The sequence below is a fragment of the Cyclospora cayetanensis genome, unplaced genomic scaffold (assembly GCF_002999335.1).
Source record: "Cyclospora cayetanensis isolate NF1_C8 unplaced genomic scaffold, CcayRef3 CcayRef3_contig_84, whole genome shotgun sequence".
NCBI classification, from domain to species: Eukaryota; Apicomplexa; class Conoidasida; order Eucoccidiorida; family Eimeriidae; genus Cyclospora; species Cyclospora cayetanensis.
The window spans coordinates 27,069-45,184 of record NW_020312757.1 but is presented as its reverse complement, the minus strand read 5'-3'; the positions used below and the strand labels follow the sequence as shown (position 1 = coordinate 45,184).

Below are 18,116 nucleotides of genomic sequence, written 5' to 3'. Positions count from 1 at the left end.
TTATAGGAATGCCTTGAAACCTTTCCGTTAGGGCTTCATTTGCCATAAGTTTCTCGACGTGTCTCCCGCTCCGCCCAACTACCACGCGGCAGACACTCCCAACTGCAGTTTGCCTGCTGAGCTCCTCTACAGAAATCTCGCGTATCCTTAAAATGGTAAGACAAAACAGAGCGAAGTTGTACACTTTAGCCCTACGATCTGGTTTTTAGAGCTTTTGAGCACTTCCGTCTCAACATATAACGGCAACGGGATCGTAGTTTTTACACAGGAAATCGACAAATTCGGCACCTTCGGAGGGCAGCTAAAAAGCAACTCCTCGCAAAAAGCTAATTAAATTCTGAGTTCTGCAGCAATATCATGGAAATTTCAGGTATCTGCCCACTTGCCAGTGCTGACGGAGGATGAGAGACAAGCTAGAGACATTCAACGGAGACGGTGGGTCTTTCTCAGCGTCTGAGTGTACCAGCCCTTGAGCACAAGCTTTTGAAATCATATTCTTCTTACAGCTTTGTACACGCCTGCAATAACGCATCATAAATGAAAGTTCGCGAGCTTGAAACCTAGTATCCCACAGGATCTATTAGCATTTTCTATATGTTCATTTCATACACATTTCACGCAGTTACTTGGCTGCAGGAGAGAAGAAGCAGCCCGCAGAGAGCGAATATTATCTCCTCGTCTCCTGCGAATGGGAGTTGACAAGGAAGCCCTGGAAGCCCAAGTGGCAGCGAAGAAGCAAAAGGAGGAAATGGTGAAGCAGAGAGATGCTGAGTCAGGTCCTTTTAGCACACAAAGAAACAAACACGAACGATAATACAGCTGTACAGAATGATACGGAAAAGAGTCACGCAGGCTTACTGTAAGCCGGAAGTGTAGACGGAGGCAACAACTGCGCCGCATACATATACGGATAATCTTGTAGAGACGAAGCCTAACATAGAAGCACAGAGGCAGAAAAGCACTCACGACACCCAGGTAGTGAAACATGGGTGAAGGGGCAAGAGCATTGTTCACTAAAAAAGGGACAAAGCCGGTATCAGCAATGAGCCAACAACCTGTACACACATGAACCTGACGAATCTGATATATATGTATTAGGGTTAGAGTCGCCCATCCTCTCCTGTCTGCTCTCTGCTGATGCGCACACCATGCAGACAAGCAAGTTCTCTACTTTAATGCAGTGCAGGAGATGCAGCGTTTACAACTAGAGCTTCAAAGGAGACAAGCGCAGCGCGATGTCGCAGTTTTCAATCTCACAACTGCACGGTCGGAATTTGAGCTGGTTCTGTCTCCTTTTTCTACTTGCACCTGGTTCTCTAACTTTCAGTCTGTTTTCTTTCCTTGTCTCTGCCCCGCATACCAGCCTTAACCCAGTCACACACAAACTAGTGGGCCATCTTGGAATGCATCTTGTGCATGTGCATAGTAACCGCTCAAAGATTTGTATACGATAAGCCAAATGGCGACGGAGCTGTGCACTTTTGGCGGTGTGCGCTATTTCCATCTACATACATGCTCTTTAGTTGTCTAGGTGTGTGATGTCAAATGTGTACACATTCATGGGCTTCAAGTACAAACGCAATTACTGGCAGTAGGGGACTTTGTATCTGTCCACCAGGAAGCGGCAGTTGAAGGAAGAACACACGGACGAGAATGGGAATTCCATAGGCGCCGAGGTGAGCGCATAGGTGCCACCATTAGACAGAGGCACTAACGTACACGCATTCTGTAGTATCTGAAGCAATCACTAAATGAAAGCATAAATGCACGCATGCGATTATATACATGCAGATGGACGTGGAAGCATATGCATGTACGTTTGCGAAACAAACGGCATGTGGCTGTATATTTGTTGATTTCCCGCGTTTGCTGTTCACGTAATGCGGGCCCACATATATGCACATTCACGGGGCTATGCCAAGCCTCAATACTTCTACACAAATTAAATGGGGCTGTGCGACTAGAGCTGGCTGCCTGGTAGTGAATGGTACAACCATCAGTTGACCGAAAAAGGAGCCAATCTGCAAGCCTAATTACGAATGAGGGTTGAGGTTAAGCCCAGCGTATATAGACTGTTATCCAATCTCAGGACCACCGTGCTGCGGCAGGGCCCAGTAGCATGCTGGTATTTGAGGGGGAGGACTTGGGGTTTTCGCAGCGCATGAAACAGCAACAACAACAGCAAAAGCAAGCCCTGCAAGAGCACATGTTTCAGCAAGCCTTGCTGGAGCTCGCAGATAAGCAGAGATGCACGTGCGCCACACAAATTAGGACTGCCTATCTCCTTGACAGTAAAATGTCAAGCCGAAGAGCTGCTGTATAGCTGCAACGCGACTCCCATCGGTTGCTCAGGCCAGGGGCTCAAGGTGTGGGGCCTAGGATAAAGGGCTTGTCCTGTGCTCAGGAACTATGCGGAATTCGCAGTGCAAACATCCAGAGTGCAAGAGGCGATGCATCACCAGAAGGTGGGGGCTTAGGGCTTATGGATATGGCATGTGACCCTGTACCATGTCTTGCTAAATAAGGCATGCATTGCTCTCAGCTTTCGGCTGATTGTTGCTGCGGAGGAACGCTTTCTGCGTCAGAATAAACACATGGAGCTCTTACTTTTGGGTTTGGTGTTTGGAGGTTTGCCTGATGCTTTGCTTTAGATGGAAGTTGAGGCGCAACACCGGCTTGATATGGCGAGACGAAACCAACAGATTGTCCGTCAGTACCTTGTGCTAAACGGTTCACTGCATATCATAGAGCCTGTGTTCTGTCAAAGGCTCCAAATGCATGGCCTTGTACTTCAAACCACACGCATTTTAAAGTGCGCTAGCTTACAGTGTCGGTATCGTGAACTTCAGGCAGAAGAACGGCGCCAGAGAGACGCGGCGATGAAGGTGGTGGACAAAGAACTTGAAAAGAAAGAAATCGACATAAAACTACATGTACATTGGCTTTGAGTCAAGGAACCTGGTCCTTCAACGCTTGAAGCAAATTTCTGAGGGCCTTTATGCATTTTCTCTCTCGCTCTAACACACTGACACTTCAGTCTATAGTGTATTGGTATCAATCATGGACGCTGTATTTGAAGTGGCACCATGGCTTCCTGTAGCCTTTACAGCTTACGCCTACGGGTTCAGGGTCTGTGCAGGATCCATTCTTGGCTGAGGGAAGGCAAGACTTTATCACTGGAGACACATCATTGAGCCCGTGGCTCCCACGCCTCCCTACAGGCAGTAAGTAAAGCCATCGGCCCTGTCTCCCACAGCAACTCCTGTCATACAATGGGCAAAACGAATCTTAGATAACGTTGGCTTGATGGACACAGGCTGATGAAGTAGTGGAGGCTTTGGCTTGCAGGCTTAGCAGGAAACAAGGATGGATTTAAAGGATATCCACCTAAGACCGCAGAAGCGGTGGCGGCCGCAAACGCAGAGAGACGCAAGGCTTTGGAAGAAGCCTCGAAAAAAGAAAAAGAGAGAGAGGCTCAGTGGGAGAGGTAAGAAACACGGGCGGAAAACGGGGATAGGGGAGAAAACTCATCATCTTGCAAAAGGGCACCTTGGTAGAAAGGGGGAGACTTAGAGAAGCATTCAACAGGGGAGCCGAGGGCAGCCAAGCTGACAACTAGGGGATGTAACAAGAGGCATGTAGGCAAGGAGAGCCAGGAAGGGCGTCAGAGAGGGCGTCAGAGGGAATATAGGCAGAAGAGAGGAAAAGAAAGAAGTAATCAATACAACTAAGCACTAATTGAGGTATAAACGCAGCTGCATGCAGTACTGGCTTTAGAAAGTGCTACAATACAACGATGCAAAGGCTCTATCACTCCTTGAGGCAAAATTACGTGATATCAACCGTCAAGAATCATACACTGTAACCCCTCAACACTAAACTTCTGAAGCATCTATCCCATTTGCTGCTTGCAGCTGTGCAGAGGCGCAGCGCCGCCTTAGCGTCGTGCTCGAGCAAGGAAAGCAAGCCCTAGCCATGAAAGCCTTCCGCATGCACTAAGCTAACGTTGAGCTGCGTAGCCTGCACTGAGGATGTAGAGTTTATGGTATTTCGTCAACGCCAGAAAGCACTGGGAGCTGGCAAGATGTGCTCTTGACAGGCGATGGATAGACACCCCTAAAAACTACAGCTGGCCACCACCAGAATACTCATAGCCTAAAAAACACCCACGATCATAATAGTAGACAACTGCAGAGACAGAGATCGTGCCATGCGCATATGCCTATGCGTACTTATGATCTCCAGATATAGAGAGTCAGCGGCGCAAGAGGGCACTGGTGGTCGCTGAGACCAATAGTAGACTGGGCAAGGAGCAAAAAGAAAGAGAAGCCTACAGGAACACTGAATTGTACAGAGGACCTATTGGGGATGAGTACAACGACTATTTCTGTATGCCGTCGTAATGGTGCTGCTGATGATACAGCCTCTGCCAGTTGCTGCAGATCACGTGCCTTTGCTGATAGCGTTAACTCTGAGCCCTGAACTTCTCTGCGTTTGAGGCCCCTATCAGCACTATTACTAGAAAGTTTAGTTCATGTGCCAGATTTGCCGGTGTCCCCTCTAAAGTGCCAGCTTCCTGTACAAGATTTTTGCACTCATGGCCGTGGATCCCAGTTCGGGTTCCCGAAGAACACTTTCAAACACTATAGCTACATCCCAGGAAATAAGCTTGTTGTCTGCGTCATCAGCAACGACTTCACGATGAGATGGAATCCAGATTGTCGCTTGTCTTCATGTGAGTCAATGGGTATCACGGGGGTGACCGGGTATTCTGCTCCAGCGGCTAGGATATATGATCTAAAACTTAAGGTTGGAGGTTTGCCCAATCCTTTACTCAAAATATCCATGGTCTCAGTACGGCTAATATGTTGTACGTATTGAGCTATTCGCCTTAACCCCTGGAGCCCACGTCCTAGTCCACTCTAGAACTAGTCTATGCCTTGACTGCTTGCTCCCCTTGAAAGTGTCTTTGGTGACTCAAACTCAAGATCCTAATGGCCTTGCGCGCTTCGCTGCTTTCTGTGTTGGTCGAAGCAACATGTTGGCACTTCTCACGGATGGCGCGAGCGGCAGCTGAGATGAGCTTAAATACTGTTTTGGCTGCTCTCACATTGTGCCTGTCATATAGAAAAATCCGGGTTCTACCGTACGAAGACATATATTGTGCCTGCATGCGGATCCTCGAGTGTTCAGAGGCTGCTGCACCGTCGTGCCACAGTCCCTATCTGGCCGCGCCCCAAGCAAAGAAAAGAGAGCCGCTTTTTTATAGATATTATGCCATTAACGAGCTGCTCATATGTTTTTGTAAGACTCTGTGGGCTGGGGATCTCCTTTGGAGGCCCCAAGAGGAACACGATGCTTTGCGGAAATGTGGGCGCTTGTCTACGGATAAGGCACCGTAGGGAATGCAGGAAGGAGCAGCAGCGCGACGCTGCAGCATATAAGGGCCGACCTTTACAATGGGACAGAAGGAACGAGGCTGATAAATAAAAGTATAGTGACAGAAGACGCGGAGTAGAGGGGCATGCAGACAGCAGCACTGGCGCGCTTAGACACGCGAGTAGACAGCAACAGAGAGGTATTTCAAAGGGGCACGACGTTGCTACTGGAATTAGCGCTCACGAATAGCCCCAGGACATTGGCTGTCATCGCCAACGGAGCATATGCACACAGATAAAGCTAAAAGGAAACAGAACCTGCGTGCCCAATACTAGTTGGCTGCTACGAGCGCAACCCAATGAAGGATGTAAGTTTTTCGCTTGTCCAAATCACAGTAACACGCGTACAATAGGGTAGCTAGATGGGGGAGGAGCAGATACAAGCAGAGGCTGGCTACCCAAAGTATCCCCCGACGGGTCACCAAATAGCAGCACCATGAGCGGAGCGGAAGGCGAAGCGACATTAAGAATGGCATAACAATATCAAGCAACATAAATAAATCGCAGGACAATAAAATAGAGCTTTAAAAATCAGAACATCACTTTCTATTGCTTATAGAAGAAGAGCAACCCTCTGGTTGGCGGGGGTGATTGAGAGGGGTGGTCCCCTGGGAGTTGCCAGTAGAAAGCCTGAGGCTCACGCTTAGAGGTTTCGGAATTGGGGTTGGTACTCAGGAGGGTTCTTGAAATATCCTTACCTGCTATTTTAAATGGTGTATTAAAAGCATATTAGAATTCATAATGGGCACAAATTGCTACGGCAGATACAGCCAAGGACAGCAGTTCGAGCAGCTGCTGCTACTGCTGCTGCTCCGCGGTCGACGGCGAGCGTTTTGGAATGTGGGGTAAGCAAAGGAGCAGAACACGAAATGTTTGGGGATATTATCCACTGCTTGTTGGTCAGTTACCTTTTTTACGCTTCAGCGTCAACTCTGCTGCGGGTGCTGTCACGGTTCTGTTACTTCACCGCCGCAACGAGCACGGGCTGTTATTCCCACCAAAACTCGCAGTTTGTCAGCTGACTCGTTGAACGACGCACCCTAGCCCATAATTCTGGCCTAAGCCTTGTTGGCCGTGGCTTGTTACCTCTAGCCCGTGTCATGGTACACAACTGTGGTCCTTGCGTGCAACTCCGCCCTGTGTCCTGATATCAAATCCAAGGTCGTATGCCTGAGCCCCCCCATATCCAGAGCCAAGGGACCTTAGAAAGGAAAAGCTTTACTGCCTTGCTGGACTGTTGGCTTATGCAGCAACAGCAGGATGCAATAGCAACAACGGCAGCAGAGAAAAAGCAGGCGCACAGGCAGGGGCAGACACAGCATCAGTGACGTCAAGGCCTCCCCCCTAAAACCACGCACCCTCTGGAGGCCCACATCGCGTTCTAAGGCGTCATCAAGTGAAGTATTCTGACGGCGGTTTGCTGATAGGTCAACGTCTGTTGGAGCTGCTGTTGCAGCAGCAGCTGCTGCTGCTGCAACAGCAGCTGAACCTACGCGTCACATACGCAGCTGAAAGCCACTCCAGTGCATACTGAGCACACACTCAATAGAAACGCGCAGGATGCTGTTGCAGACTTGGCTTCTGCCGATCACGCGGGGAGCAGCGAGAATTGCAGCCCTCCAGGAACGTTTTCAACCGGGAGCCTAGAAACAGCCTGAAGGAAGCAGCAGCAACAGCACCAGAAGAGGCATTAGCAGTACAAGATTTTAGTGCCACTAATGCCAGAAAATCATCGTCAACGCCGGGCGTCCGGCAGAAATACTACTGCAACATCAGGGGGCCAAATGCATGCAGGAGTGGGAGCTGCGACAGGCCAGCAACAAGCCGCAGGAGGAACATTTGCGGCCTCCCCAACAAGTGCAGCACCACTTGCCAGCACTTCGCGATCTAATGCGGTCAAAGACCCCAACGCCATGCACACAACGCTCTCAATTTGTGCATCTGAGTCAACTGCAACTGGTGCAGCCGCTGTAGCACGAACGGCTGCACCAGGAGCATTGGGAATAAACGCAGCAACAGGAAGCACAGTCTTGGGCGCACAGAAAGAATTACCAAGCGCTGTTGGTGCCACTTCATCCAGTAGTAGCAGCAGCACAGGACGCTGGAGAGGAAGAGGCCGAGGTGGAGGGCCGCCTAGGCGAAAGCGGCTGCAACAAGAGGAGCAATCAGTAGGACCGGAGGTGCAGCAACCAGCCGCTACCTCCACAGCAACAGCAAAGGTGCCACCAGCCACAGAAGCAGCACCCGTATCAAAGCTTGTGCTAAATAAGGAGCGCACGGCGGATGAAGGGTCAGCAGCAGCGCAACAGCGTCAGCAACACCAGCAGCAGCAGCAACCACAGCAACAAAAACTTCTGAAAGAGCATTGGAGGAAAACCTCCCCCGCACGCTCTGCACGCGGAAAACAGCGTCCCGAACAAACGCCATCACAGCAGCAAAAACAACAGGTGCAGGGGCAGCAAAAGGAGGCAAGTCAAGACCACGCCTGCAACATCCAACCGATCGCGGGTAGCTCGCCTCTACTGGTTGCCCGCACAACAGCCGCAATAGCACCAAAAGCAGCAGTACCATTTCCACTTTCAGATACACAGACCAGGCTGAGAGTAGAAAGCGATTCAGCCCCTCCAGATGCGGTATTGTTGGGGAAGCCAGGATTTCCCCCCTCCACAGCAGGACGTGAGCGGCACGAGCAACAACAGCAGCATCCACGGAAAGAGCCCCGGTTAAGGAATACTGAAGAAAAGAACATCCAGTCAGCTACGAACGCAAACGCGCATTCCTCTACGCTACCTCATGGTAGCCAAGCTACTGACACAGCGGCAAAAGGAGCACCAGAGGGCGCAAGAACGGTGGGAGAAGCAACCACATCACCGGTGAGAGCCTCAAAACCAGCGTTTGAAGAAGCTGCAAGGGCACCACCATCAGCAGCACCAGTAGCGTCAGCAGAAGGTGCATTACCGCAACCGCGGCCTTTAAATGCAAAAGGTCGCTCTGCAGTGGGTAACAGGCGGGGGCCTCACCGCGGCGGGGGGCCCCCCCACCCTGGGGGCCTCCCTCGAAGTGGCACTTGGCTGCAAGTCAAAGATGCACAGCAACAGCCGCAGCAGCTGCAGCGACAACAGCAGCCGGAGCCACAACCATCGCAGCCGCACCAAGACGTCCAAAAGGAGCAACGGCAACCAGATCTCTCGCCAGAGCAGCCACAACAGGCAAAGCTGCAGCGGCGAAGGCTTGAGTGGCGCGAGAGCCAGTGCTCCCAAGGCTCCATGTGTTCTTCCCTAACAGCGCCCATTCCGTCTTACTTCCAGCAAAAGCAGCAGCTGCAGCAACGCTCTGGTGTGGCCACCTCGGCTCTAAGCAGCCACTTAGGTCCTTGGATGCAGTGGCAGACGGCAGCAGCTGCAGCAGCAGCTGCAGCAGGAACAAAGGCATCCGAGAGCCGCGCGCACTCCTCGCCAGATAATTCTTTGCAGCACCAGCGGCAGCCGCAGATGGACGACGTGTGGAACCGCGGCAATGTTCAGGGATCTACGCTGCCTTCCCCAAGGGCCCGCTCACTTACAACAGGCGGCAGCAGCAGCAGCAAACTGTTGTTGCAGCAGTGCTTCGACTCTGATCTTTCTAAAAGTGCGCGTATGGACATCTCAGACCTCTCTTTGTACCCGCCAGAGGAAGAGCAGATGTATCGCGACTCTCTGGAGTGGGAGGACTCGCTTTCTGCCCCCCCCGTTGCCGTCCCTCCTAGACGACAGGGGCCCCAAGCACCCTTAGTGCCACAGTCCATTGGAGGAAGGACCACCCACAATAACACCGTAGCGGAGGCTGCCGCAGCCGCCGTAGCAGCAGCAGCAGCAGCAGCCGCTGCAGCAGTTGCAGGCGGGTCTAACAGCTCTGCGTTCGGTGGAGATGCCCTGGGGCTTTGTAAGGCGCTCGAAACAGCGCATGCAATGCGGTCGATACGCGATTGGATTGCGACGCTCCGTGATGCTGCTGCAGCAAATACGTCTCGCACACTTACCGCACGGGCCGCTGTCGGTGTTGTTGCTGGTGCTGCAGTAGCAGAGGAACCAAGTGAGTTGTTCCAACAGGTCTTCCAGAGCTGGAAAAGTGTTTGTAAGTCCCCTAGATGTGTCTTTCGCTGTCTTTGTCTTCAGGGGCACTCAATCTCAAGCCAGGAACGCATAATGGCAGGGCGATACCGCAGCATCTGAGAGAGCAGCAGCAGCACCTGAGAGACACACGCTTGCAGATGTTTAGAGACGAGCAGCAGTCCCTCTTCACCCCGTCCGCCGGCCCCCAAAGAGCAGCAGTAGCAGCTGCTGCTGCTGCCTTGACTGACACGGCACTGCAACAAGAAGCCTTCCCTCCAGCAACGCTTGCACGCGTATCACCTGCTGCCGCTGCTGCTGCAGCTGCCGCTGCTGCTGCCGTCGCGGCAGCCGCTGCCGGAGCACCCAGACACCCTCCCGGCTTCGGTGCTTTGCATCAACAGCGACCCCAATTGCAGCACCAGATAGACTTGCCCGAGCAGCCTCAGGCGTCAGAGAAGTCAAACGCAGGAAAAAGAAAGAAAAAACTGAGGAGGAAGTCGCAGCAACTGCAGCTGCAAACGCAGCCACCCGCTCACGAGCAGCAACAACAGACACCGCAGGAGTCTGCAGGAGCCAGGCACGTACCCCCCACGACTCAGCAGCAGCTGCAAATGCAGCTGCAGCAGGGCTGGAAGGATCAGCAACAACATGTACAGCAGCACACACTACATCAACAGCGGCGAAACGCCGACTGGAATAGCCACCTGCTGCTGGCGTTTGCCAGGCATCTTGCTGGGCGGTCATCCTATACGCAAAAGGGGGGGCTGCTGCCAGGGGTGTCTCTTGACCCTTCGGGAGGAAGCCACGGAGCCTATGAAAGACGCAATAGCTCTGCTCCAGCCACAGCCGCAGCTGCTGTCGCTGGAGCGCTGCAATCTCCTGACTCACCCCAGCACAAGCCCTGGAGCACACAGCACGATCAGAGTCACTGGCAACAGAATCAGCAGCAAACGCGACCTTTAGAAAATCACTCGTGGCTGTCAGCGCTACAGAGGCACGACGAGGATAGAGCAAGGCAGGCGGCAGGTGCTGCTGCAGTCCTCGCTGATGTTGGAGCAGCAGCAGCAAGTGCTGCTGAGGACCTAAGGCACTCCACCGTAGCCTTTGAGGAGGGAGGCAGTAGGAGGCGCAGCTCTCGAGACCAACACCAGTATCGCCTGCAGCTGCAGCAGCAGCAGCAACAACAACAACCGCAGCACCAAGATCAAGCGGTCAACAAAGCGTATTTCGGATATCCGCCTTCCAACGCAGTGATGCTTCAAGACAGTCCCACTGCAATAGTGCAACTGGATCCTCAGCAGACGCGGCAGCAAGAGCGTGGGGAGGTGCCACACGACAGTGACACCGATACCTGGTATAACTGCGATCGTCTTACTGACCACGATATCTTCTGTGAAGGTGTGCAGTACCAGCAAGAGGAGCAGCGGCAGCCTCCGTATAGTCCAGAGCGTGTCGAGTGGCGCCGGGTAGACTCGTGGTGTGGTGGGAGTGGCAGCAGCCACCGCAGCAGCAGTGAGGGGAGCCTTGCGACCTTTCACAGCAGCTGCAACAGCTTTCATAGCAGCAGCGAGGTGCACATGGACTCGGGGTGGTGTCGCTGGGTGGACAGACAGTGGAGTCTCTGGACCGATGCTGCTCCTTTGCTGCGGTCGCTCTGCAGCTACAGCACATACTTTGTCTCCGATCGTTACTTGATTCTGGATCTTCCCTTCCCTGTAGCTGCCCGTGGAGCAATGCTCAGGTGTGCAGAGAGCATAGGCTCGCTGCTGCGCACCGACAGCAACAGGAGCAGCACGAGCACTGAGATGGGGGACGCTTCCCTAGCTCAAACGGGTAGATTTGCTGCAGCGGGGAGAAACATGTATCCCGAGCAGCCTGAGCAGGAGTCGCACAGGGCGCAGGAGTACTATGCAGCAGAAGATCCAGAAGTGGAATTCATGCTGCAGCAGGAGCACCATCAGCAGCAGCAGCACCTGCTGATGATGCGGCCACAGTACCCTTTGCAGCAACACGAGCAGGCATGGGGTCAAGCGGAAGCCCCTTGGGGTAGCCAGGAGTTGCTCTGGCGGCATCTGCCTGTGCAGCAGCAGCAGCTTTTGCTGCATCAGGAGATGCAGGAACAGGTGCGCTCGGCAGCCTTCCACAGAAGTGCCTCCGGGAGCTTCCGCATGGACCTCCTGGCGTTGCACCGGCAGCAGCTGCAGCAGCGACAGCAAGCGTTTGGACAGCTTGGCGAATTGCAGGTGGTGCCTCCCGACGCGAACCTGTCGGTTGTTTGTTTAGATCTCCAGCTTTGCAGCATTGTCTCCGTTAGCTGCACAAGCACTCAGCCCTTCCCGATGCAGCGATTTCCCGGGGAGGAGGACTGCGCCTTCCAAGCCATGGTGAACTTTAGCCGTCTATCGGCATCCCGCAGAGCAGCTGCTGCGGCAGCTCGGTGGATCGAGGCGGCTTCAAGGCGACTTAACCTTGACAGTGGCAGCAGCAGCAGCAGCCTCAGCGTCAGCGGCAACAGCATGGAGCCTAATCCTGCCCACTGGACCGCCCGAGGGGCGGAGTCTGATGTTCGTGATCCCGCAGTTGTTGAAGCCGTCAGTGCGCAGCTCATCTACGAGTGGAAGAGCTACAGCAGGAAGTACAGACAAGTGCTTAGGCAGTTGCTACAGCAGCAACAACAACAGCAGCAGCGAAGCAACTTGCAGGTGCAGCAACAGCGCACAGAGGTGCAGCAGAATGCACAGAACGTTCTTTTGGCAGATCTGCTTCTCAGTGCAGTGACAGAACCCTCCTTGAAAATTCATTTGAGCCAGCTAAGAAGCGCGTGGGTCCTCGGCTTTCCCTTCATGTCTCGCCGAGCTTGGAAGTCGTTTCTCAGGCAAAAGCAAAGGCAGCGGCCAAGTGTCACAGCCACCAGCGCAGTGCCTGAAGCCAAGCCCGTAGCACTGCCTGCATCAGGGAAAGGAGAGGATGCAAACATCCAAATGGGATTATGTGAGATCGAGGGCCCTCCGAAACGGCGTTCGTCAGAGGCAGCAGCAGCAGGCTGTTCTGTTGCTGCTGCATGCAAGGCTGCCCTGATATTCCTGGCGTGGAGCCTCAAGCCGCTGCTGGGAAGACCATCTTGTGGTCCTTCAGAGAGCCTTGTGCAAGGCCCTCTCCGTAGGCCTCGTTGCGTGCTGCTGAGGCCTTCAGGAGCTTTGCAGCAGCGGAGACAGCGGAACCAGCTGGCGCTGCAACGCAGGCAACAGGCCGTGGAGATCCTCCTGGAACGGCAATACGAGGCGCAACAAAGGCAGCAACAACGGTGGCTGCAGCTGCAGCAGCAGCAGCAGCGATTGCTGCAGCACGTTGATGAGGGGCTAGCCCTCTACAGGGAAGGCGCGCGGCTGGCGGAAGCTGCACGGGTTCAAGCTGCGTACCAGCAAGCAGCAGCAGCTTCAGTGTCTCCGGCTGCTGCCGAGACAGCCGAACCTCCTCGAGAGGCAACTATGGCGGGGAGTCAGGGATCTGTGAACCCCTGCGAAGCCTCGGATAGGTCTCATCTCATCAGAGGCGCTTCACAAGCTCCGTCGTCTAGCCTGAATAGCCCATCAGGAGCTCTGGAGGAAGTTTCATGGATACGGGATTTCTGCAACAAAGCAACGAACTACTGGGCCTGCACGCCGCCGTGCAGCGAGCACCAACTCAACGCGGAGCATCAGCAACTACGCGAGACCAAGACAGAGGGAGCTCCGCCATCGTCCGATAAGCAGCAGGGATGTGCAGCTCCAGATTGGCAACAACTGTATGCTCCCACGGGAGCCGATATGCTGTGGACGCCTCTTCCTGGGAGGCCTCGTTGCCCGTCCTGCGGGGGCAGCTGGGGGGGCCTCGCTCTGTCCTCTGATGGTCAGCTGGCGCGATTGCTTCCCCCTGTTACGGTTGTCAGGCAGCAGCAAATCCACGACCTCGAACACAAGCGTCAACTGTGGCTGCAACACAAAGAGCGGCAGCGGCAGCTGCAGCTGCAGCGACAGCAGCGACGCCAACAGAAACTGCAGCAACTGCAGCAACTGCAGCAGCTACCCGAAGAGCACGAGGCATTCCGCCGTACCGGGACCCCAGCAGCCTCTTCTGACGTGTCGGACACCATCGCAAACCAAAGCCACTTGCGAAAGATTCCTGGAGCACCGTCTCCACTGCCCGTAGCCATTGTATCGACAGCGGCGGGATTGGCAGCAGCAGCAGCAGCGGCTTCTGCAGGCAAGCACATGAACAGAATATGCGAATGCACTGTAGGACCCTATGCCAAAGCGGAGGGGTCCAGCACTCTCGCTGCCCCTCCTCCGCCTCCGCCTGGTTCCACCGCACCCGTTGCTGGAATGGGGACGTCGGCTGCTGATTCAAGGAAGACTCCTACATGGAGAGATAGCATATTTACGGCAGCGCTGGCAGCAGCAGACGCCATAGAAGCAAAGCCCGCCAAAGGAAGCCCCACTTCGGTACACGTCGCGAAAGCAGCAGCAGCAGCTGCTGCTGGGGTGGCTGCAGGCTCGGCTGGCGCTGCCAGCGGCAGCAAGCACAACAAGCACAGTACTTCTGCCGAGGAAAATGCTATTGCGCTGCTGTCTCTGAGCACCTCGGCAGCGACTGTAGCGTTGCTTGATAAGGACACTGCAGCGTTGTTGGCGCATGTCGCGTCTTCGCTGTCTCCGGCTGTTCTCAGTTCTGCTGCCGTCCTGCCACTGATACGCCTCCTAGGGCACGTAAGGGACTTGTGGATCCAGGATATTACCCGCGCAGGGGCCTTTAGAGGGGGAGGCCCTTCGCCCGGGGCGCCTTCCCAGGGGCCCCCCTGGGATCCGCCAGTCAATGTAACTGCTGCTGGAATTACTTCGGGAAGTCTTCGAATCCCCAGAGATAGCCTGGGACCGCTGCGCTGCATGCTACGGCCCCTAGTCTCCCGGCGTGCGCGGCAGCTTATGGCGGCCCTGGTGCAGACTGATCGGTACATCGGCGCTGCACGAAATCCTTAACGTAGATGCTGCATGAGCGGCAGGAAATACATCCTCTTCTGCACAGCACGATACTGGTGCGGCTGCTGCTCCGGCGGTAAACGGGCCAGAAACACGGAAGCAGCAGCAACAGCAATGCCCACTAAGCAATAATGAATGCCGATGGAGATGCGGCGGCATTAGGAGGCTTGTGCGCCAGAGGATATTCTGCGAGCGACCATCAGAGAAAGTGCCTTGTCATATGTTTTGCTGCTGCTAGTGGAGGCGTTGCTGGGCCTCGAAGCGCTTGGCAAAAAGTGTTTTTGTTATTTCGTTATGTGTCCAGCCTTACATTTCTTCCTTCGTCCGGAGGCCTTCCAGCTAGCTATCTGAGTAGCGGCTGTCTCACCAGGCCTTCTCGAAATTAGTGCCCGTAGGGTTTGGGGGGGCTAGCCAGAGAAGTAGCTAGCTCAATAAAGAGCATTGCGGACATGCGGCTAAATGCCGCTTCCTGTTGAAACTAAGGTCCGATCTTCGCCTCTCAGAATCCCGAGAAACCAAAGGGGAATTCATTTTTTAGTGTTTGCTTTTGGGATAAATGTTCTTGTCTCGGCCGTTACTTGTTGCTATAGTTTGCCAGCTCAGCGGGAGACTGCAGCCGCCTGACAGAATGAGCAATACGGCAATTGGGTCTTACCCTACGTAGAAAAGCACTAAGCCAAGCTTTAGGCAATCAAGGGCAGCCTTATGGCCAAGGCTTGCCGTGGTCGGGAACCATCAAGGCGCGGTGCAAGTCCGTGTAGTTGGAAATTACAGTTCAGCCGCCCAGTCGCTTCGCCCTTAGAAGACTGGTAAGTGTGACAAAGTGCACAGTGTTCGGACGTGACCCCTTCAGAGGAAGACGGCCAAGCTTGGAAGTTGACGGACACAATGTGAGCAGCCTCACAGATTTTTGAATACCCTTCTCCACCAGACCGGGAAGACTGGCTGCTGCGTGTTTAGGTACGGGGTTTTGCTGCGAAGGATCAGGCGACCTGCATGCAATGCATCAACGACTCTTCCTGTTTTGCGACCCCTGACTCACGGGATGTGCGGCGAGCTGCAGATGGGGCCCTGCTTCGGTGAAGACAGGCTGGTCGGCATGCAGAAAAGGCCACCCGTCCAGCAAAGACACGAGCTCACTATTTCTGTGTTCTCTCCCAGTGCTGTACTCATGCGAATACACAGTAGAAAGAGCTCTCCTTTTGTGGCCCTGCCATCTTGCAGGAGCTGAAGGCTTCGGAAAACGTATGTATATGGGGGACACACTCAGACCCGATATCAAGAAAAAGAAGCCGAGCCTCAAAGCTTTGTCTACACTGAGAAGGGCTTCCACCTGTTCCTCTTGAGAAATTGCCTCATCCTTGTGGCGCTCCCTCGTCTAGAATATGCGTTGGAAGCCACTAAAACATGGATTGGAAAACATATATAAAGAGCCAACCCCCAAAGCAGCCAATTCTGTATTAATTCTTAGCTAAGATATATGTACAGTTGACAGTGCCTATGGGTAGCTAAGCGCGGCCCACTGTACCTCCGCGCTCAAAGTAACCTAACAAGGTTTCAGGCCAGAAAAGTAACAACATCAGGCCACTAAGAAGCTGCATCCTTAAAGCACTTATCGCCTTCGCCCAAAATCTATATGCAGATTGCTACGCAGCGCACGGGAACTAGTATACACAATCACAATCCTAGCTTGGCGCTAAGCTCATTCTGTACCTAGTGGGCTCAAAGAGCAGTAATACCATACATTCACCAATTTGATAGTGTGGATAAAAGCCGCTATTTTAGTTAGTTCTGCATATCTCTACTACGTCTTGTGGTACTGCATGCGGGAAAACCACTAGTGCAGCGGGCAAAACTACACTTCAGCAATTTCTAATCCACAGTATATTAGCAAAGAGTTACCGGGAAAATAGCAGTCCCATGGTTTGGCTGTTCGTGTTTGCAATTTGTTGCGTACAGGTAGTGGGCTCAATATGATAAGAATCGATGCTGTGTGCTCGTCACTGCACGCTCCTGCTACGTGCAACAAGCGCAGCATCCCCCAAGGGGCCTAGCTACCTGCCTCTGATCCTCGTTAAGGCGAAACCCGCAATGAGTGTCATGGAGGGGGGATGGATTTTTCCAGCAGGACTTCAAAACTTTCTACTGACATTATATTAAGTCATCATGTCTAGAGTGGAATATTTCCCTACGTAGAGCCTTATATGGAAAGTTACATGCCTTCTCTTCCAGGGACCTTGTAGAGAAAAAAAATGTCTCCAGACTCAATACAAATGTAAAACGATGCTGTTGTATTTTCCAAAAGAACTACAGCCTTCTCCTTCTAGCGTCAGTCAGAGTTGCCGACATGAGGAAGGAGGGGAGTCTAGGGTACACGTAGCTGCATAAGTAAGTAATGAACCGCGAACATTCACAACTAGTTTACTTTGACAGAGTACACACACACTTCATTGCATCTTCTTCTATCGAACTAACTCTGCTCAACGAATAATCAGGTATATTTAGTTGCAACCAATCACTCAAATCTAAACTGATCCTTATTCAAGTATAAATAGTGCAGTAGAAAGTAATTAAATGTAGCTTATACCGATTCATCTGTTTTGAGCCATTCTAAAAACACGTGCGTTTGTTCCGTACGTGCTCGTCCAGACGAACTCTGTGTACGACAGAGAAAGCGTCCCAGCCCTATCATCACCCCCCAGTGGACCCACAACAGAGTCAGAATGACAAAGCAAAATGAGCATCCGCTCGGAAAAAAACTAGAAAGCGAAAAGGACATACAATAGCAAACAAGGGATCAAGCCAACCCAACCGCGGCGTCGCGGTGGCTTGCTATTGTCGGAGCATTAAAGTGTATGAGGCATGTTATGGGTGAAAACAGAACATGAGTAGAGTGCGTATAGTGAATCAGAGTAAATTCTAGTTTAGCAGTGCCTGTGTGCCTCATAGATCAATGTATACGTGCAGAGAGAGCCAGCGCATGCAGCAGAGTCTTTTCGAAATAGTGAAGAGGCCAATAGGAGAATGTAAAAACAACAAACCTCAAAGGCCCTGCACATTAATCTGAGGGTAGAAAATACTGTAAAAGTAATAATTTAAAGTGGTTCTAGCAGAACCCATAAACGATGGCTGGTGGTTCAGGTAGAATAACAGCTGCGGAAAGATGATTACCAAGCAACGCAAGAAATATTTTTCATTGAGACTAGCGTTGTAAGCCGAAACAGAGCGACAAATTCTCCCGCATGCAATAAAGCCCGTAAATGCTCCCCTTTCCATCTAGGCGACCAATGACCCTAGAGTCCAGCTCCTCCACGGCTTCCTGTGTATCTTTCGCCTCCACGCTGGTCACATACATGTACAGCGACGTCTGCGAAAAATAAGGAAAGTCTTGGGAATTTCTTCAGGAAGCCAATCTTGATGCTTGTGTGGCACCTTAAAGTTAGGCGCAAACCGGTAGAATAAGCAAGAGAACTTTTGGAGAATTTCAGAGTGCTAGTCAAATGCCACACTTTTCATCAGCTCTTCTCTTTCTGGTGCCCTCCTGAACTGCCTATCCACCTTAACCAAATCTC

General features: G+C 52.8%; 3 protein-coding genes across 3 annotated transcripts; all 3 read left to right on the top strand.

Annotated features, from left to right (window-relative positions):
- The first annotated feature begins 7,222 nt into the window (after positions 1-7,222).
- Positions 7,223-9,623, top strand: LOC34620750 (ecdysone-induced protein 74EF). The gene is made up of 5 exons (XM_026335882.1): positions 7,223-7,790; positions 8,127-8,350; positions 8,500-8,580; positions 9,260-9,509; positions 9,610-9,623. The coding sequence occupies exons 1-5, from the start codon at positions 7,223-7,225 to the stop codon at positions 9,621-9,623; spliced, it is 1,137 nt and encodes a 378-aa protein (XP_026191667.1).
- Positions 9,624-9,687: 64 nt separating this feature from the next.
- LOC113146967 lies at positions 9,688-12,455 on the top strand. Its single transcript, XM_026335881.1, has 6 exons — positions 9,688-9,820; positions 9,931-10,215; positions 10,340-10,544; positions 10,662-11,457; positions 11,737-12,303; positions 12,405-12,455. The coding sequence occupies exons 1-6, from the start codon at positions 9,688-9,690 to the stop codon at positions 12,453-12,455; spliced, it is 2,037 nt and encodes a 678-aa protein (XP_026191666.1).
- An 880-nt stretch (positions 12,456-13,335) lies between these two features.
- Positions 13,336-14,544, top strand: LOC113146966 (Holliday junction resolvase MOC1, chloroplastic-like). The gene is made up of 2 exons (XM_026335880.1): positions 13,336-13,489; positions 13,634-14,544. Exons 1-2 carry the CDS (start codon positions 13,336-13,338, stop codon positions 14,542-14,544), a joined length of 1,065 nt encoding a protein of 354 aa, XP_026191665.1.
- Positions 14,545-18,116: the final 3,572 nt, after the last annotated feature.